Source organism: Palaemon carinicauda, chromosome 25 (genome assembly GCF_036898095.1).
Source record: "Palaemon carinicauda isolate YSFRI2023 chromosome 25, ASM3689809v2, whole genome shotgun sequence".
In the NCBI taxonomy this organism is placed as follows: Eukaryota; Metazoa; Arthropoda; class Malacostraca; order Decapoda; family Palaemonidae; genus Palaemon; species Palaemon carinicauda.
This window is the reverse complement of record NC_090749.1, coordinates 81,797,964-81,819,980: the sequence shown is the minus strand read 5'-3', so window position 1 is coordinate 81,819,980 and position 22,017 is coordinate 81,797,964. Positions and strand designations below refer to the sequence as shown.

Sequence of the window (22,017 nt, the reverse complement as noted above, 5' to 3'; positions counted from 1 at the left end):
AGCTACAGGGAGAAGAAGAAGAAGAGGAGATGATGCAGCGGCTGTGGGAGGAGAAAATGGAGCTGTGGGAAGAGGAGATGCTGAGGGGAGATTATGAGATGGATGATGTAGAAGTCGAATATGGCAGAAGGAACACGTCAAAGAAGATTGTCTTCTCTGGGGTCCAATTTGTAAGGGATCTTCAGGATAAGGACCATAAAGGAATGACTCTTTTGCCTCTCAAGGATGAAGAAAAGTTCTTCCTTCAAGAGGAGTAAGGAGTGAAAGTTCAGTGAAAAAAAATAGAAAAAAAAATAAAAAAAGAAAAAAAAAATAAAAAAAAATAAAAAAAAGAACAAAAAAAAAATTAAAAACCAAAAAAAAAATACAAAAAAAAAAATAAAAAACAAAAAACCCAAAAAAAATGTATATGTATATATATTTTTCCACTTTTGATTTGAAAAGGATATTTTTTAAAAGGAACTTAAGTTGTGTTAAGTTCAATTTCGGTTTATTTTGTGAGGAAAAAGAGACTCAGACAAGTTTTTCAAGACCAGAACTTCAAGGACGCTTGGATGGACGGCCCAGCTTGAGGAATGCAATGCCTAACTCTCCAGCTTGGACGATGCTTGGAATAATCTGGTGGACTGGTGCTGCTGATGGAAGAAATCTGGCTGATTTCAGAATGCTCTGTACCTTGATGAGATGTACAGGACCTTTGTCAAGTGTACAAATGGTCGGATATCTAGATCTATTCTTTTGGATACCAACCTTCGGGTGGTTCTGGGGGAATAATCTAGAAGACCGGCTCTGCAGAAAGATGAAGCTGGGTTTCATCTATTATGCAGTCTTGTCCTTATAGGTTGGCCCAGGATAGTTCCGCTAGGGAAGGAAGCTGCGTCTCTGGTGAGGTGCTCATCCGATGGCTGCTGATGGAGGACTGGGAGCAGAGTAAGTTCTGGTTCTGAGGATGCTTGGCTTAATTGTCCGGTTTCAAGATTCTTTGATTAAAGACTTGGCTTAATTGCCTGGTCTAATAAAGCTTGGCTTAAATGTCTGGCTTCATACTTTTTAAATTTAAGGCTTGGCTTCATTGCCTGGCCCGAAGAAGCTCGGCTTCATCGCCCGGCTTCCTGCTGCTTGGATTTTTTTTCAAGGCTTGGCTTCATTGCCTGGCCCGAAGAAGCTCGGCTTCATCGTCCGGCTTCCTGCTGCTTGGATTTTTTTTCAAGGCTTGGCTTCATTACCTGGCCCCAAAGAAGCTCGGCTTCATCGCCCGGCTTCCTGCTGCTTGGACTATTTTCAGAGGTTTGGCTTCATTGCCTGGCCCCAAAGAAGCTCGGCTTCATCGCCCGGCTTCCTGCTGCTTGGACTATTTTTCAAGGTTTGGCTTCATTGCCTGGCCCCAAAGAAGCTCGGCTTCATCGCCCGGCTTCCTGCTGCTTGGACTATTTTTCAAGGTTTGGCTTCATTGCCTGGCCCCAAAGAAGCTCGGCTTCATCGCCCGGCTTCCTGCTGCTTGGACTATTTTTCAAGGCTTGGCTTCATTGCCTGGCCCCAAAGAAGCTCGGCTTCATCACCCGGCTTCCTGCTGCTTGGACTATTTTTCAAGGTTTGGCTTCATTGCCTGGCCCCAAAGAAGCTCGGCTTCATCGCCCGGCTTCCTGCTGCTTGGCCTATTTTTCAAGGCTTGGCTTCATTGCCTGGCCCCAAAGAAGCTCGGCTTCATCGCCCGGCTTCCTGCTGCTTGGATTTTTTTTCAAGGCTTGGCTTCATTGCCTGGCCCCAAAGAAGCTCGGCTTCATCGCCCGGCTTCCTGCTGCTTGGATTTTTTTCAAGGCTTGGCTTCATAGCCTGGCCCCAAAGAAGCTCGGCTTCATCGCCCGGCTTCCTGCTGCTTGGATTTTTTTTCAAGGCTTGGCTTCATTGCCTGGCCCCAAAGAAGCTCGGCTTCATCGCCCGGCTTCCTGCTGCTTGGATTTTTTTCAAGGCTTGGCTTCATAGCCTGGCCCCAAAGAAGCTCGGCTTCATCGCCCGGCTTCCTGCTGCTTGGATTTTTTTTCAAGGCTTGGCTTCATTGCCTGGCCCCAAAGAAGCTCGGCTTCATCGCCCGGCTTCCTGCTGCTTGGATTTTTTTTCAAGGCTTGGCTTCATTGCCTGGCCCCAAAGAAGCTCGGCTTCATCGCCCGGCTTCCTGCTGCTTGGATTTTTTTCAAGGCTTGGCTTCATAGCCTGGCCCCAAAGAAGCTCGGCTTCATCGCCCGGCTTTCTGCTGCTTGGATTTTTTTTTCAAGGCTTGGCTTCATTGCCTGGCCCCAAAGAAGCTCGGCTTCATCGCCCGGCTTCCTGCTGCTTGGATTTTTTTCAAGGCTTGGCTTCATTGCCTGGCCCCAAAAGAAGCTCGGCTTCATCGCCCGGCTTCCTGATGCTTGGATTTTTTTTCAAGGCTTGGCTTCATTGCCCGGCCCTGCTGCTTGGATTTTTTTTCAAGGCTTGGCTTCATTGCCTGGCCCCAAAGAAGCTCGGCTTCATCGCCCGGCTTCCTGCTGCTTGGATTTTTTTTCAAGGCTTGGCTTCATTGCCTGGCCCCAAAGAAGCTCGGCTTCATCGCCCGGCTTCCGGCTGCTTGGATTTTTTTTCAAGGCTTGGCTTCATTGCCTGGCCCCAAAGAAGCTCGGCTTCATCGCCCGGCTTCCGGCTGCTTGGATTTTTTTTCAAGGCTTGGCTTCATTGCCTGGCCCCAAAGAAGCTCGGCTTCATCGCCCGGCTTCCGGCTGCTTGGATTTTTTTTCAAGGCTTGGCTTCATTGCCTGGCCCCCAAAGAAGCTCGGCTTCATCGCCCGGCTTCCGGCTGCTTGGATTTTTTTTCAAGGCTTGGCTTCATTGCCTGGCCCCAAAGAAGCTCGGCTCCATCGCCCGGCTTCCGGCTGCTTGGATTTTTTTTCAAGGCTTGGCTTCATTGCCTGGCCCCAAAGAAGCTCGGCTTCATCGCCCGGCTTCCGGCTGCTTGGATTTTTTTTCAAGGCTTGGCTTCATTGCCTGGCCCCAAAGAAGCTCGGCTTCATCGCCCGGCTTCCGGCTGCTTGGATTTTTTTTCAAGGCTTGGCTTCATTGCCTGGCCCCAAAGAAGCTCGGCTTCATCGCCCGGTTTCCTGCTGCTTGGATTTTTTTGAAAAGGCTTGGCTTCATTGCCTGGCCCCAAAGAAGCTCGGCTTCATCGCCCGGCTTCCTGCTGCTTGGATTTTTTTGAAAAGGCTTGGCTTCATTGCCTGGCCCCAAAAGAAGCTCGGCTTCATCGCCCAGCTTCCTGCTGCTTGGATTTTTTTGAAAAGGCTTGGCTTCATTGCCTGGCCCCAAAAGAAGCTCGGCTTCATCGCCCGGCTTCCTGCTGCTTGGAAATTTTTGAAGGCTTGGCTTCATTGCCTGGCCCCAAAAGAAGCTCGGCTTCATCGCCCGGCTTCCTGCTGCTTGGATTTTTTTGAAAAGGCTTGGCTTCATTGCCTGGCCCCAAAAGAAGCTCGGCTTCATCGCCCGGCTTCCTGCTGCTTGGATTTTTTTGAAAAGGTTTGGCTTCATTGCCTGGCCCCAAAAGAAGCTCGGCTTCATCGCCCGGCTTCCTGCTGCTTGGATTTTTTTGAAAAGGCTTGGCTTCATTGCCTGGCCCCAAAAGAAGCTCGGCTTCATCGCCCGGCTTCCTGCTGCTTGGATTTTTTTGAAAAGGCTTGGCTTCATTGCCTGGCCCCAAAGAAGCTCGGCTTCATCGCCCGGCTTCCTGCTGCTTGGATTTTTAGAAGGCTTGGCTTCATTGCCTGGCCCCAAAAGAAGCTCGGCTTCATCGCCCGGCTTCCTTATGCTTGGATTTTTTTTCAAGGCTTGGCTTCATTGCCTGGCCCCCAAAAAAGCTCGGCTTCATCGCCCGGCTTCCTGCTGGTTGGATTTTTTTGAAAAGTCTTGGCTTCATTGCCTGGCCCCAAAATAAGCTCGGCTTCATCGCCCGGCTTCCTGCTGCTGCTTGGATTTTTTTGAAAAGGCTTGGCTTCATTGCCTGGCCCCAAAAGAAGCTCGGCTTCACCGCCCGGCTTCCTGCTGCTTGGATTTTTTTGAAAAGGCTTGGCTTCATTGCCTGGCCCCAAAGAAGCTCGGCTTCATCGCCCGGCTTCCTGCTGCATGGATTTTTAGAAGGCTTGGCTTCATTGCCTGGCCCCAAAAGAAGCTCGGCTTCATCGCCCGGCTTCCTTATGCTTGGATTCTTTTGAAAAGGCTTGGCTTCATTGCCTGGTCCCCAAAAGAAGCTCGGCTTCATCGCCCGGCTTCCTGCTGCTGCTTGGATTTTTTTGAAAAGGCTTGGCTTCATTGCCTGGCCCCAAAAGAAGCTCGGCTTCATCGCCCGGCTTCCTGCTGCTGCTTGGATTTTTTTTCAAGGCTTGGCTTCATTGCCTGGCCCCAAAGAAGCTCGGCTCCATCGCCCGGCTTCCGGCTGCTTGGATTTTTTTTCAAGGCTTGGCTTCATTGCCTGGCCCCAAAGAAGCTCGGCTTCATCGCCCGGCTTCCGGCTGCTTGGATTTTTTTTCAAGGCTTGGCTTCATTGCCTGGCCCCAAAGAAGCTCGGCTTCATCGCCCGGCTTCCGGCTGCTTGGATTTTTTTTCAAGGCTTGGCTTCATTGCCTGGCCCCAAAGAAGCTCGGCTTCATCGCCCGGTTTCCTGCTGCTTGGATTTTTTTGAAAAGGCTTGGCTTCATTGCCTGGCCCCAAAGAAGCTCGGCTTCATCGCCCGGCTTCCTGCTGCTTGGATTTTTTTGAAAAGGCTTGGCTTCATTGCCTGGCCCCAAAAGAAGCTCGGCTTCATCGCCCAGCTTCCTGCTGCTTGGATTTTTTTGAAAAGGCTTGGCTTCATTGCCTGGCCCCAAAAGAAGCTCGGCTTCATCGCCCGGCTTCCTGCTGCTTGGAAATTTTTGAAGGCTTGGCTTCATTGCCAGGCCCCAAAAGAAGCTCGGCTTCATCGCCCGGCTTCCTGCTGCTTGGATTTTTTTGAAAAGGCTTGGCTTCATTGCCTGGCCCCAAAAGAAGCTCGGCTTCATCGCCCGGCTTCCTGCTGCTTGGATTTTTTTGAAAAGGTTTGGCTTCATTGCCTGGCCCCAAAAGAAGCTCGGCTTCATCGCCCGGCTTCCTGCTGCTTGGATTTTTTTGAAAAGGCTTGGCTTCATTGCCTGGCCCCAAAAGAAGCTCGGCTTCATCGCCCGGCTTCCTGCTGCTTGGATTTTTTTGAAAAGGCTTGGCTTCATTGCCTGGCCCCAAAGAAGCTCGGCTTCATCGCCCGGCTTCCTGCTGCTTGGATTTTTAGAAGGCTTGGCTTCATTGCCTGGCCCCAAAAGAAGCTCGGCTTCATCGCCCGGCTTCCTTATGCTTGGATTTTTTTTCAAGGCTTGGCTTCATTGCCTGGCCCCCAAAAAAGCTCGGCTTCATCGCCCGGCTTCCTGCTGGTTGGATTTTTTTGAAAAGTCTTGGCTTCATTGCCTGGCCCCAAAATAAGCTCGGCTTCATCGCCCGGCTTCCTGCTGCTGCTTGGATTTTTTTGAAAAGGCTTGGCTTCATTGCCTGGCCCCAAAAGAAGCTCGGCTTCACCGCCCGGCTTCCTGCTGCTTGGATTTTTTTGAAAAGGCTTGGCTTCATTGCCTGGCCCCAAAGAAGCTCGGCTTCATCGCCCGGCTTCCTGCTGCATGGATTTTTAGAAGGCTTGGCTTCATTGCCTGGCCCCAAAAGAAGCTCGGCTTCATCGCCCGGCTTCCTTATGCTTGGATTCTTTTGAAAAGGCTTGGCTTCATTGCCTGGTCCCCAAAAGAAGCTCGGCTTCATCGCCCGGCTTCCTGCTGCTGCTTGGATTTTTTTGAAAAGGCTTGGCTTCATTGCCTGGCCCCAAAAGAAGCTCGGCTTCATCGCCCGGCTTCCTGCTGCTGCTTGGATTTTTTTGAAAAGGCTTGGCTTCATTGCCTGGCCCCAAAAGAAGCTCGGCTTCACCGCCCGGCTTCCTGCTGCTTGGATTTTTTTTCAAGGCTTGGCTTCATTGCCTGGCCCCAAAGAAGCTCGGCTTCATCGCCCGGCTTCCTGCTGCTTAGATTTTTTTTCAAGGCTTGGCTTCATTGCCTGGCCCCAAAAGAAGCTCGGCTTCATCGCCCGGCTTCCTGCTGCTTGGATTTTTTTGAAAAGGCTTGGCTTCATTACCTGGCCCCAAAAGAAGCTCGGCTCCATCGCCCGGCTTCCTGCTGCTTGGATTTTTTTGAAAAGGCTTGGCTTCATTGCCTGGCCCCCGAAGAAGCTCGGCTTCATCGCCCGGCTTCCTGCTGCTGCATGGATTTTTTTGAAAAGGCTTGGCTTCATTGCCTGGCCCCAAAAGAAGCTCGGCTTCATCGCCCGGCTTCCTGCTGCTTGGATTTTTTTTCAAGGCTTGGCTTCATTGCCTGGCCCCAAAAGAAGCTCGGCTTCATCGTCCGGCTTCCTGCTGCTTGGATTTTTTTGAAAAGGCTTGGCTTCATTGCCTGGCCCCAAAAGAAGCTCGGCTTCATCGCCCGGCTTCCTGCTGCTTGGATTTTTTTGAAAAGGCATGACTTCATTGCCTGGCCCCAAAAGAAGCTCGGCTTCATCGCTCGGCTTCCTGCTGCTTGGATTTTTTTGAAAAGGCTTGGCTTCATTGCCTGGCCCCAAAGAAGCTCGGCTTTATCGCCCGGCTTCCTGCTGCTTGGATTTTTTTCAAGGCTTGGCTTCATTGCCTGGCCCCAAAAGAAGCTCGGCTTCATCGCCCGGCTTCCTGCTGCTTGGATTTTATTGAGGGCTTGGCTTTATTGCCTGGCCCCAAAAGAAGCTCGGCTTCATCGCCCGGCTTCCTGCTGCTTGGATTTTTTTTCAAGGCTTGGCTTCATTGCCTGGCCCCAAAGAAGCTCGGCTTCATCGCCCGGCTTCCTGCTGCTTGGATTTTTTTTCAAGGCTTGGCTTCATTGCCTGGCCCCAAAGAAGCTCGGCTTCATCGCCCGGCTTCCTGCTGCTTGGATTTTTTTGAAAAGGCTTGGCTTCATTGCCTGGCCCCAAAAGAAGCTCGGCTTCATCGTCCGGCTTCCTGCTGCTTGGATTTTTTTTCAAGGCTTGGCTTCATTGCCTGGCCCCAAAGAAGCTCGGCTTCATCGCCCGGCTTCCTGCTGCTTGGATTTTTTTTCAAGGCTTGGCTTCATTGCCTGGCCCCAAAGAAGCTCGGCTTCATCGCCCGGTTTCCTGCTGCTTGGGTTTTTTTCAAGGCTTGGCTTCATTGCCTGGCCCCAAAGAAGCTCGGCTTCATCGCCCGGCTTCCTGCTGCTTGGATTTTTTTTCAAGGCTTGGCTTCATTGCCTGGCCCCAAAGAAGCTCGGCTTCATCGCCCGGCTTCCTGCTGCTTGGTTTTTTTTCAAGGCTTGGCTTCATTGCCTGGCCCCCAAAGAAGCTCGGCTTCATCGCCCGGCTTCCTGCTGCTTGGATTTTTTTGAAAAGGCTTGGCTTCATTGCCTGGCCCCAAAGAAGCTCGGCTTCATCGCCCGGCTTCCTGCTGCTTGGATTTTTTTCAAGGCTTGGCTTCATTGCCTGGCCCCAAAGAAGCTTGGCTTCATTGTCTGGCTTCCTGCTTTTTGGATCAAAGGCTTGGCTTCATTGCCTGGCCTAAATAAGCTTGGCTTAATTGTCCGGCTTCCTGATTTTTGGGTTAAAGGCTTGGCTTCATTGCCTGGCCTAAAGAAGCTTGACTTCATTGTCTGGCTTCCTGCTTTTTGGATCAAAGGCTTGGCTTAATTGCCTGGCCTAAAGAAGCTTGGCTTCATTGTCTGGCTTCCTGCTTTTTGGATCAAAGGCTTGGCTTAATTGCCTGGCCTAAAGAAGCTTGGCTTAATTGTCCGGCTTCCTGCCTTTTTGATTAAAGGCTTGGCTTCATTGCCTGGCCTAAAGAAGCTTGACCTCATTGTCTGGCTTCCTGCTTTTTGGATCAAAGGCTTGGCTTCATTGCCAGGCCTAAAGAAGCTTGACTTCATTGTCTGGCTTCCTGCTTTTTGGATTAAAGGCTTGGCTTCATTGCCTGGCCTAAAGAAGCTTGACTTCATTGTCTGGCTTCCTGCTTTTTGGATCAAAGGCTTGGCTTAATTGCCTGGCCTAAAGAAGCTTGGCTTAATTGTCCGGCTTCCTGCCTTTTTGATTAAAGGCTTGGCTTCATTGCCTGGCCTAAAGAAGCTTGACTTCATTGTCTGGCTTCCTGCTTTTTGGATCAAAGGCTTGGCTTCATTGCCTGGCCTAAAGAAGCTTGGCTTAATTGTCTGGCTTCATGCTGCTTTTATTAAATGAGGTAGTGGTGAGGAGGGTCGTGGGAACCTTGCTGGCTTCTATCTTTCCCAAAAGTGGAAGTTGGCTGAACCCGCCTGATGAGCCCTTTGGTGAGGGCGAAACCCTTATAAGATGTGTTTTAATAATATATATATATATATATATATATATATATATATATATATATATATATATATATATATATATATATATATATATATATATATATATATATGTATACCACAATGATATTCAATACCGAATTCTACCTTTGGGAGTGTATATTCTATGGAAATTCACTTATGATAAATGCTTCTGGCTGAACAAGGATTCGAACCTATGCCCTGAGCCGAAACAATGTCTGTTGGGTTGACTTTACTAATCGTAAAATCGTCCATTGCATTGTTTCGGCTCAGGGCATAGGTTCGAATCCTTCCTCAGCCAGAAGCATTTATCATAAGTGAATTTCCATAGGATATACACTCCCAAAGGTAGAATTCGGTATTGAATGTCATTGTGGTTGATTATTATTATTATTATTATTATTATTATTATTATTATTATTATTATTATTATTATTATCATTATTATTACTAGCTAAGCTACATCACTAGTTGGTAAAGCAAGATGCTATAAGCCCAAGGGATATTTTGTATATTCGTAATAAAATCATTAGAATAATCTTTTCTTTTTTCTTTCAACAGAAAACCTACAAATGGAACATATAAACTACACTAAATTGAACATACCTGGTGATCATATATTGGTCAAGAAATTGCAAAGCTTATGATTTGGAATGGAAGAAATTACCATAAATAGTGTCTATTTAAATATTTAATCTCTTATAAAAACAATTCATATCAAATTGATGAATGATAAATAACTTGTTCAAGAAGCAACTGAAACTTTATTGTTTTGTAAGTGTTACAGTAATGTGGGTTTGACAATAAACACCAGTTTTGCAGTGTGATATGCAACATTATTATTATTATTATTATTATTATTATTATTATTATTATTATTATTATTATGATGATGATTATTATGATTATTATTATTATTATTATTATTATTACTTGCTAAGTTACAACCCTAGTTGGAAAAGCAGGATGCTATAAGCCCAGGGGCTCCAACAGGGAAAATAGCCCAGTGAGGAAATGAAAACAGGAAAATCAAATATTTTAAGATGAGTAATAGCATTAACATAAATATCTCCTCTATAAACTATAAAAACTTTAACAAAACAAGAGGAAGAGAAATAAGATAAAGGAGTGGGCTCGAGTGTACCCTCAAGTAAGAGAACTCTAACCCAAGACAGTGGAAGACCATGGTACAGAGGTTATAGCACAACCCAAGACTAGAGAACAATGGTTTGATGTTGGAGTGTCCCTCTCCTAGAAGAGCTGCTAACTGAAGCCAAGGAATCTCTTCTAGGCTACCCTTGTATACAATAAACTGAATTTATAGTTCCTATAGGATGGAGAGTTCCTCTTAATAGGCCTCCCAAAAACAGTGCTCAACGTAAATTAAGTAAAAATTGTAATAAACAGAGGAGCTAGACTGATAAAAGGTTTCCCACCTAGAGAAAGGATTTCTCCTACACTAATTGATTTACACTGGCTGCTTATTAAAGCGAGAATAGAGTTTGAAATATGTACAATAACCCATCAAGTTAATAGAACCGGACGTCCAAAATATCTAAGAGAATTGGTACATATTGTGCAGCCATGGCTACAAACTGTTGGAACCTAGATATATGTCTACTTTAGGCTCCAGAGTCTTTGAATATGCTGCCAAAATATCTAAGAGAATTGGTACATATTGTGCAGCCAATAAATCGTGTTGACATGAGAATAGTTACAGATGGTTTTAGATTAATGGAGCCTAGATATATGTCTACTGTAGGTTCTAGATCTTTCAAATATGCAGCCCCTAGACTAAATTATATAACAAGTTCCCACTAGACATTCGAAAGACTGAAGATATTTAAGGCTTTCAAGAGGAAACTGAAGACTTTCTTATTCTCTGGGTGCTTCGATAATGTGGATTTAGCAATTAACGAGTAATATGAGATTGAATAATATGATAAAGTGATGTTATGGATCATGGAAGGCACAGGAATCCCCGCGTGATAGGACCATAAAAACAGCCTTTAAAGTAAAGTAAGTAATACTGTGTGATTAATGTTGTTACTTGTTCAAAAACGATTAAAATTTTACGTAACAAGAGCGAATGTTCAATGGTACTTTATTAAAGTCTTCTAATATACTGAACTGTCCCTCTAAACTTGAACTCTGATCATAGATTGCCATAAGATACAACTAGAGGTACCTCTCTCTCTCTCTCTCTCTCTCTCTCTCTCTCTCTCTCTCTCTCTCTCTCTCTCTCTCTCTCTCTCTCTCTCTCTCTCACCGTCACCCTGTTGGAGCCCTTATAATAATAATAATAATAATAAATGCTAAGCTACAACCCTAGTTGGAAAAGCAGGATGCTATAAGCCCAGGGGCCCCAACAGGGAAAATAGCCCAGTGAGGAAAGGAAATAAAGAAAATCCTTATAGGGCTTGTAGCATCCTGCTTTTCCAACTAGGGTTGTTGCTTAGCTAATAATAATAATAATAATAATAATAATAATAATAATAATAATAATAATAATAATAATAATAATAATAATAATAATAATAATAACAGACGTTGAGCCTAAATAGCCTTGAGAAAAAGCTTCCATTAAAACAGAAAAAAAAACTTAAAGCAAATTCTAAGATTGTTATAAAAATAAACTCAAACTACAGTATGTAATTTAAGGCACATTTATTCAATATGATGATTTAGTTGTGACACATACAGCTATACACAACGTCACGCCCACATAGATTGCACGCACATACGCCCACACGTCTGAGGAGGGGCGCGAAGAGAGGGCTAACAGCTATGTGCCCCTTTTTTACCCTCTTGAACTTTGACCTCTCTTGGTGGTGTCTCTGACGAGAGACATAAACAAGATATTATTATGCTTTCAACTACTGCTACTACGTCTATTATTATCATTATTATTTTTATTATTAGTATTATTATTATTATCGTTATTATTATTATTATCATTATTAATTGCTAAGACACAACCCTAGTTAGAAAAAAAGAATGCTATAAGCCTAGGGGCTCCAACGGGGAAAATAGGCCAGTGAGGAAAGAAAACAAGGAAAAAATAAATACTTTAAGAATAATAAAATAAACATCTCCTATATAAACTATAAAAACTTTAACAAAACATGAGGGAGAGAAATTAGATAGAATAGTGTGCCCGAGTGTACCCTCAAGCAAGAGAACTCTAACCCAAGGTAGTGGAAGACCATGGTACAGAGGCTATGGCACTACCCAGGACTAGAGAATAATGGTTTGATTTTGGAGTGTCCTTCTCCTAGAAGAGCTGCTTACCATAGCTAAAGAGTCTCTTCTACCCTTACCAAGAGGAAAGTGGCCACTGAACAATTACAGTGCAGTAGTTAACCCCTTGGGTGAAGGAGAATTGTTTGGTGTATATATATATATATATATATATATATATATATATATATATATATATATATATATATATATATATATATATATATATATATATATATATAGTCCACATAAGGAAAATTAAAAGATGAGCGTATGTAGAAATGCTCTACAGTTACGTCCACCACTGGACCTCTTCTTGGAGCGTTTATTATTATCATTATTATTATTATTATTATTATTATTATTATTATTATTATTATTATTATTATTATTATTATTATTATTATTCTTTTTTTAAAGATAAAAGCTCCTTTGGCGGACGAAACTGTAGAGCATTTCTATATACGCTCATCTTTCAATTTTCTTTATGTGGGCTACCATATAGGCTATTAAGTAATCTTCGTGCTAAGGAAGATTACACACACACACACACACACACACACACACACATATATATATATATATATATATATATATATATATATATATATATATATATATATATATATATATATATATATATATATATATATATATATATATATATATATATATATATATATATATATATACACGTATATATAAATTTAATTATTGCCTTTGACAAAATTGAAGATTTTGCTTATTTGTGAGAAACTTTACACAAAAAATAGTAAATCAATTTTAACCAAACTTGGTGGACATATGGAGAATGAATCAAGGACAAATCCATTAAATTTTGAAGAAAATACATTGAAATACAAAGACGCAATGGAGTCAAGAGCGAAATAAGACTGCTTGGCGAAGGTATGCCCTCTACTGAGTGCCTCTCTGGCTATATCTGAAATGTCTACTGCCGTTATGTAAAAAACATCTTCTGGTATTAACTACATAACTACACACAAGATCATAGCAATGTACATAATCAGACAGAATATTATCAGAATATCAGGATGCTATAAGCCCAAGGGCTCCAACAGGGAAAATAGCTCAGTGATGTAAGGAAATAAGGAAATTAATAGAATATTTTAAGAACATTGGTATCATAATAATAAATAAATATTTCATAGACAAGATAAAAAAAATTAAAACAAATAAACAAGAAAGAATAGTGTTCCCAAGTGTACCCCCAAGCAAAAGGACTCTACCCCACCCAAGACAGTGGAAGGCTATGGTACTACCTAAGATTGGAGAACAATGGTTTGATTTTGGAGTGTCCTTCTCCTAGAAGAGCTGCTTACCATAGCTAAAGAGTCTCTTCTAGTCTTACCAAGAGGAAAATAGCCACTGAACAATTACAGTGCAGTAGTTAACCCCTTGGGTGAAGAAGAATTGTTTGGTAATCTCAGTGTTGTCGGGTGTATGAGGACAGAGGAGAATGTGGAGAGAATAGGTCAGACTATTCGTTGTATGTGTAGACAAAGGGAAAATGAGACGTATCCAGAGATAGGATTCAATGTAGTACTGCCTGGCCAGTCAAAAGACACAATAACTCTCTAGCAGTAGTATTTCAACGGGTGGTTGGTACCCTGGACAACCTACTACCTATAAAGGACTGAAATATTTCTACAAATTAAGCACTAATTCTGTAACATAATTCCTGCTTGAGATTTCCCAATGGCAGATCAATCAATCAATCAACCAATTCTATCAGTCAAACAAGAAATAGATCTTTGGGATAGAAGTGAATGCACAAAACTATCGTATCAAGTTGTGGTGAGATAAATTTCTCTAAACGAATATGTTTTGAACGTGTTACCTCAAGACGAACATGTTATGAACGTGTTACCTCAAGACGAACATGTTATGAACGTGTTACCTCCAGACGAACATGTTGTGAACGTGTTACCTCAAGACGAACATGTTGTGAACGTGTTATCTCAAGACGAACATGTTATGAACGTGTTACCTCAAGACGAACATGTTTTGAACGTGTTATCTCAAGACAAACATGTTTTGAACGTGTTATCTCAAGACGAACACATTTTGAACGAACGTGTTACCTCAAGACGAACATGTTTTGAACGTGTTACCTCAAGATGAACATGTTTTGAACGTGTTATCTCAAGACGAACATGTTTTGAACGTGTTATCTTAAGACGAACACGTTTTGAACGTGTTACCTCAAGACGAACATGCTTTGAGCGTGTTATCTCAGTGTTTTGAACGTGTTATCTCAAGACGAACATGTTTTGAACGTGTTATCATGAACACTACATAACATGTTTACATCAGCCACTATATAAAATTAATCAGAAGAGGTCAAAGGTCAAAACTATAAAACAAAAAATAAAGAAGAGAAGCGTGTGTTCATAAGTGCGTGTCCCACACTTTAAAAAAACTATTTACATATCCATTAGTTTTTTGTATTTAATAATTAACAGCTTTTTATAATTTTCTTTATTTTAATCTACACTTTAGAAGGAATTATTCATATCAGACTAAAACACAAAACATCAAAACAAGAGATAAAAAACAATGTTTTTGCTGACTTGATAATCAGTTTCTCTCCCTAGAAGACTTTCTTGGTGTAATAGGCCCCGCCCCCTGACACTTAGCCCCGCCCCCTGACACTTAGCCCCACCTCCTGACTCCCAGAGTCACTGAACAGCAGTGTTTCCCCTTTAGGGGAAAATACCCCATTTTAGGGGAATCAGGTGGTGTTTAGGGTTGAGCCTAGGGGAATCCTAAAAAGGCCAAAATCTAGGTGAATTTCGATGTCTTTAGGGTTAATTGTTTATTTTCTAGGGTGGTAAAAGATTCTCTCTCGATGAATATAAAAAATTCCTATTTTTTCATTTTTCTTAGTTCATGAATAAGAAAATATTACTATAAAAAAAAGGTAAAGAGGGGCTGTTCTAAAGACAAAGGCTTCTCTCTCCGACCAAGTCTGACGAGAAGCACATGTTGGTGGTTTTCCAAACACATTTCAGTTTAAGTTCAAAGCGACAAGATTCTCTGAAAGAATTCCAGAATTTTGTAGGTGCAGCTCCTAACAAAATCTTAGCTCCAGGGCGGACCAAGTGTCTTTCCTTGGAAAACTGCGTCAAACAATTACTGGAACAATGGGAGGCTCTCAGATTATATTTCACTGATATTGCGTTTACAGATCCAATGGACAGTAAGGATGCCATTTTGCAATCTCTCAATAATAAGTTTACCCTTGCCTATCTAGAATTTTTGGCCGATAACCTAAGTCGCCTCAATAGTTTCAATACACAATTTCAATTAGAGATTCCAAATTTTTATTGTCTAAAAAAAGAAGTTAGCAATTTAATAAGGAGCATATGCTCAGATTTTATGAGCATTCCGTGTGTTGAAAAGTTTAATATAATGTACTGGATCCAAAGCATCCATTATTTTCATCAAGTATTTTGTCAGCTGAAAACATATATTTAGGAGTGTTGGTTATGGAGACAATGAGAGAGTTAAAACAAAAAAGGAGTGCCCATGATATAAAAATATTTTATGAAAGTTGTTTGAATTTTCTAATTGAATCTGTAAAGCAGATTCAAAATAGATTCTCCCTTAGTGAGCCCATTCAAGCAATAGTTCAGTGTTTGAATCCAATGAATGCTGCTAATCTTGAGCCTAAATCGCTGGCATCTGTCTTTGATGCTATACCACAGCTGTATAAATATGCAGATAGAAACAAGACAGATGAGTGGAGAACCCATTGTTTCAGTAAGGAGTTGAATGGCCAGTTACCATGTTTACAGTACTGGGATATTATATTAAACAAGAAAAATACTGCAAACCTTCCATGCTTTACAAATTTAATGGTTGTTATGTCTGTATTGTTATCTTTGCCATTTTCTAATGCTAGTGTGGAGAGATTTTTTAGTAAATTTAATCTAACAAAAACCCTACAGAGGACTAAGTTAAAAAATGAAACACTTTGTGGTTTAATGCACATGGTTTACCATCTAAGTAATAAAGGTATAACTATAGATGGTCTCAGGATTGATGACCGAATAGTTTCAGCAGTTAGGGCAGTATTATTATTATTGTTAATAGCCAAGCTACAACCCTAGTTGGAAAAGCAAGATGCTATAAGCCCAAGGGCTCCAACAGGGAAAAATAGCCCAGTGAGGAAAGGAAATACATAAATGATGAGAACAAATTAACAATATATAATTCTAAAAACAGTAACAGCGTCAAAACAGATATGTCCTGTATAAACTATTAACAACGTCAAAAACAGATATGTCATATACATACAATAAAGAGACTCATGTCAGCCTGGTCAACATAATAACATTTGCTCCAACTTTGAACTTTTGAAGTTCTACTGATTCAACTACCCGATTAGGAAGATCATTCCACAACTTGGTAACAGCTGGAATAAAACTTCTAGAATACTGTGTAGTATTGAGCCTCATGATAGAGAAGGCCTGGCTATTAGAATTAACTGCCTGCCTAGTATTATGAACAGGATAGAATTGTCCAGGGAGAACTGCATGTAAAGGATGGTCAGAGTTATGAAAAATCTTATGCAACATGCATAACGAACTAATTGAACGACTGTGCCAAAGATTAATATCTAGATCAGGAATAATAAATTTAATAGACCGTAAGTTTCTGCCCAACAAATTAAGATGAGAATCAGCAGCTGAACACCAGACAGGAGAACAATACTCAAAACAAGGTAGAATGAAAGAATTAAAACACTTCTTCAGAATAGATTGATCACCGAAAACCTTGTAAGACTTTCTCAATAAGCCAATTTTTTGTGCAAATGAAGAAGACACAGACCTAATGTGTTTCTCAAAAGTAAATTTGCTGTCGAGAATCACACCTAAAATTTTAAAAAAGTCAAACAAATTCAAAGAAACATTATCAATACTGAGATGCGGATGTTGAGGAGCCACAGTCCCATTCCAGTCTGCTTGGGATTTTATATAAATTTTACAAGAGTATGATATATCAGGGACAGGCTGCTCAGTCTTCACTACTAATGAAATCAAGGCATGATCAGATGTCCCGACTGGAGAACCAACCTTACTAGTTATAACGCCAGGGGAGTCAGTGTATACGAGGTCCAAGCAATTACCAGACCTGTGAGTAGCTTCATTTATGATTTGCTCACAGCCTGATTCAGAGGCAAAGTCTAAAGCTGTTAAGCCATGGCGATCGGTTGGAGAGATAGAACTTAACCACTCCCAATGGGGAGCATTAAAATCACCAACAAAGACAAAAGAAGCCTTTCTATCATCTTCTTTTATCTTAGCCATAATGGTAAGAAGACAATCGAAGATAGAATTATCCATGTTTGGATTCCGGTAGATCGAACACAAAAAAAGTGATTATCCCTGCCACAAACTTTTATTACTTGAATCTCATGACATCCACATTGATAGCAGGACTTATGAGAAGCAGGGTACTCGGTCCTAATATACACCACCATTCCCCTGGCCCTAGGGATGGGATCAAGTTTCAACATTATTGGCTTCTTAAAACCAGTTATAAGGAGCTCAGATGAGTGCCTCATATTAGAAACCAAAGTTTCTGAGCACAAAAGAATATCATACTGTCTGGACACAACTGTAAGGTCTTGGATATTTGCATAAAGACCACGAATATTGCAATACAGAAGACGACATTGACGAAATCTAGGATGTACTGGTCCAGGATTTCTCTCAATGTCTCCAGACAGCATAAGAATTAATAGAAATAAAAAAAGAGACATCATACTGTACTTAAAAACTAGATTAACAAGAATTATAACAAAAACAATACGTACAGAATTATAAACAAAGTGATTGATGATACCCAGGATAGCCACTTCAACTGAAGGGAGGACAGTAAGGATGGTTTTGAGGAGAAAAATAATCAGAAAAAGGAAAAGACAACCTCTTGAGCCACGGTGAGTTTTTCCTTCTCTTTGGGTAGGTCTTTCTTTCATTTTATATAAAGATGGATAAAGTTATATCCTATTCACATAAAACCCAAAGTATGACTGTCAGTAGGTTATGGACATTTAACCCTCATAAACTATATCTTTTAATAGAAAATGTCGCTGAAACTACTTGCAAATTACTGTATCCATCATTGCTTCCCACTCTCCTGAAGAGAGAGAAAAGTCAAATGGCCAGGAAGGGGAAAGAAGGCCAGTGACCTTTATTACTACTGGTTGTGTATGAGCTGGTTCATGTAAAAATATAGCATAGGCGGCAGGTGGACGAGCTCCTATCAAAGAATTCTTTCTCCCACAGGAGACTCGCAAGACAACCCAAGGACAGAAAGGAGTGACAGAATCCTGTCCTTGGTTGAAGAGAATCCTTGCCAACAACCTCAAGAGCAGGATGTGGCATCTTAAGTGCTTGTTTCAATGCTAAGAATAGATTTGAAAAGGCACATTCCAAACTGGAACTAGCGACCAAGTTTGAAGGTCTTGGCATCTGAGAAAACTCTGTCATGGAGCTATGAGTGTGGGCAGATCTATATCAAGGAGCAGTACAGGTCTGTTGGGCAATCTTGAGTGATGGTGTCACCGCAGACTCTTTGGAACATTCAGTATCCGGAAAGAGGTGAGGGGCAGCTTCCCAAATCCCAACCAGCTGTGCTTGGGACAACTGCTTGCAACAAGATCATAAGCTCTTGTACCTCATACTGAAAACCCTTCCAGGGGGTTGGGTTTTAGATCCACAAAACCATGCACAGGAATAGGTCAAAGTCTCAAAAGACTTTGCCAGATCGGTCATTCTGTGTTTGCCCTTTTCCTCCTTTCTCGGAAGGAACAGGTAACTACAGTAGCTACCTGTCGACACTAAAGTTACGATTACCTGTAAAATAAGTGTAAGTCTCAATCTTGTGGTTTTTGGTGGTGGGATTCCTGATCGAAGTTACTAATCTTAAGGTTTGTCATAGCAACTTTTTTAAAATGTTCCATCTTTATTTATTTATTTTTTAAATGATAAAATAGTTTTTGGGCTCAAGCCATGGCGTCCTGATGGAAGGTTCCTTTTTGGTAGCTTCCTTGGGTATAAAACTACTAAGATATTCCCAGAGAATTTAACCACAGGTTATCACAGAATTCTAACTTCTGGAGCGAGTATCCCAAAGGTTTCCCTTTAAGACATCGTATATCAACAGGGGACGCATGTCTGAACGCGCCACATAGCTATCTACACCCCGAACAGAGTTAATGCTTCGGTGTGTAAGGGTTGAGAATAGCTGGGAGCCGTTCCATAGCTAATCTCATTCGTGGCTACTACTAATACTCGAGACGTAAACAAACGGGCGCCATTGCTCAAATGACGTCACGTCCGTCTTCATCCTTTGTTTAGTAGCTTGCCCTACTTAGACGGATTTTCCCTGTGCTTCATTTATCGATTTGCATCTACGTTATGTCGTTACCTTCAGCCTCACCATCTTCTGGAAAGTTGAGTAAAAGGTTCCAGTATTGTTTAGTTAAGCTCTGGCCGTAAAGTAAATATTACTTTCCGAGATAATTGCTGTTTTGTGGCAGAGCTGTGCCTCTACCGGACCCGCCATTTTATGGCGTCGTCGTTGTTATGCATGCCTTATTTAGTTAGCCACAACAACGCTTCCGGCCTTATTTACTAATCGAATACATTAGTTTATTTAGTCTTCATAGCTAGGAACTTTTATATCGTGTTTCGACGCTTTTTATCGGTCATCGATTGACCTCATACCAGTCGGCTACTATAGCCCCCAGGCCAGAGAGCCTGTATATAAGTGTTCATGCATGATTTTATTAGTGATCCTAGGCTAAGTTATGAAGATAGTGGCATTATTTTACAATACTTTCGACCGTGATGCAAATGTTTTTTTCGCCTTCAGGGACCATATAGGGGATAGGTTAGTTAGTGTCTCTTTCTAACCTAACCTACTTGTAGGACCCCTATATGCTTCCTTCATCCCCTGCCTTGGCATTCCCTCTAATTAGCCTTGATTCCCTTTCTGAGTAAAGGGATCAAGTGTCTAATAGAGTATTTATCGCCTCTCAGTCCTCCCTAAGGGAATGAACCCCCCTTAGGGTTGCGTCCGAGAGTGAGGTTAGGCTAGCCCTACCTCTATAGCTAGGATTAGTCTATGACTATCCTGCGATAGCGATATGTCTTCTACCTTCCTAGTTCAGGACTTTTAGCCCTGCTCTAGGTTAGGTTAGGAAGGTTCTCTGTTCCCTGCTGAAACTGTACCCATGCACCGTTTCAGCCGATCTGCCTTTTCTTAGGTTAGGGAGTGTCCTCCCTTTCCCTAGTGGCCGCTCTGGTACAGAAACCCTTCCTTGGAAGACTTCTCTCTACTCCCTTCCCCACCTATCTCTTGTATAGCCTAGCCTATGCTTAGGTTAGTCTATACCCATCTGTCCCCTGTCCTACAACTCCTCCTTAGGGTGGAGTAGTAGGGCTACCCGAGCTTCCATGTGCAGTCCGCTCTGGTACATATACCCTTCATAGTGTCCTATGGGGTTAGTCTCTAGATGTGTTCTGCATATGGGGGTCTCCCCTCTTTGGGTGTCCCCTAGCCCTCCTTTGGGCTACCTAGCTCCCGGTCCTCAGTGACCCCTGCTCCTGGATGATAGAGCCTGCCTCTATCATGGGTACACCCTCTCAGGGGGGGGATGTCCGGAGTCCATGACTGAACTTCCTGCATCCCTTCCCCCCCTGTCTCTCTCACTATCCGGGTGCTGGTCTCTTGCCGCCTCCACTGTCGGCGATACCCACCTCCTACCTTGGTGACTCTCCCTACCCTTGCCGCCAGCCCCCTGTGTGCCGGGGGACTGCCGACTGCCGCCGGCTCCTACCGGTGGCTCTCCTCCCTCCTAGCTTGTCGTCCGCTCGCCGGTCGGCCGCCGGAGTGCCGGCATCTACTGCCGGCAAACCGGTTCCGCTATAAACATTGTCCCAGTCACCAAACCGGCATCCTCCGACTGCCGGAGCCGCCGCTCCCCTGCCGGCGTGCCGCCGTTGTACCGGCGGCCGCCACCCTGGTATATCCTTGACTTAAACATTGTCTGTCTTAATGCCAGAAACTCTGCCGGAGCGACCTCCGGCATGCCGGCGGCTTGCCGGAAACCCCCGGAGGCGTCAAGAATACTTGCACCCCCTTCTTCTAGCTATCATATGATACTGATAGCCCTATACCGCAAACAGATAGGCTGTTTCCACTATTAAGATCAATACCTTGGTACTGTTCTGTTAGTGATCATGCTGTCTCTTTGCATTCTTCTAAATTCCAGCATGCTGCGTGCATCTTAGCACGGCTGGTTGCCGGAAGCAGTTACCTTAAAAGGAGGCCTTCTAGCTCCTAGCTTGGGACCGAATGATCTCGGTCCCAATCTTACCCTTGGTTTTTCCACGGAATTCCATTGCCCTATGGAACTCTAAGGAAATCTATCCGGTGCCTTCGGTCTCTCGGATTATCCAAGGACAAAGCTTACGGTAACCAGCCGGGCGAGATGCATGGAGTATGTTCTCCTTTACTATTTCAATCTCTATGCATCACACCCTTCATTAAGTTAAAATTAATAATTAATATTAACTTAGTTTAAGAGCCATTCTTATGACTCCCCCATACTCATTTTCTCTTTCTTCCACAGGAGGAGCAGATGAAGTGTGACTTCGCCTTCTGCGCTGTGAAACGCCCGCAGTTTTACGGGCATACGGCTTGCAGGACTCACGCCCCTTGTGCCGACAAGAAAGGGGATCTGAAGTTTTGGAATCCACTGAACTGTACGGTCTGCCAGGCTCACCTAGTTGACGCCTTCCATAACCCTCCCTCAGCGGAGGTCAGAGACATTTCTCGTGAAAAGCTAAGCAAGTGGGTGCGTGGCTTCCAGAAAAATACGACCGGACCCTACCTGGCCACCGAAGAATTGAGGTCACTCCTGTTCCCTAAGGCCTCCCCTGACTCAGTGGTACCCAAAGACGTGATTCCCACTGTCCAAATTTCAGTGGAACCTGATGTTGTCATGGTTCAGTCCATGCACGAGTGCCGCCTGGATTCCGAAGATGACGAACAGATGTCGGATGTCTCGGAAGACACGGAGAAGACGCTTATGGCTCAAGGAGCCGAAGATGAAGAAGACAAGGTGGAATACGCCGAGTCGGAGCAAGAGGTCGCTCCTCCTTCCATCCCCGCTCCTACTCCTACACCGACGGAAGTGTCTATTCCGTCTACCTCCTCGACCCCGGATCCCTCTTCTTCCACTCAAGAAATGATCCGACTGATTAGAGCCGTCATGGACGACAGGTTGAAG

The 22,017-nt window shown here is 43.2% G+C and overlaps 1 protein-coding gene across 1 annotated transcript in view; it reads left to right on the top strand.

Annotated features, from left to right (window-relative positions):
• The window catches only part of LOC137619109 (uncharacterized), a 1,905-nt gene extending 1,648 nt beyond the window's left edge, over window positions 1–257 (top strand). The window contains exon 1 of the mRNA XM_068349298.1: window positions 1–257. This exon is cut by the window's left edge and continues 1,648 nt beyond it. Coding sequence (XP_068205399.1) covers window positions 1–257 — 257 coding nt within the window.
• Window positions 258–22,017: the final 21,760 nt, after the last annotated feature.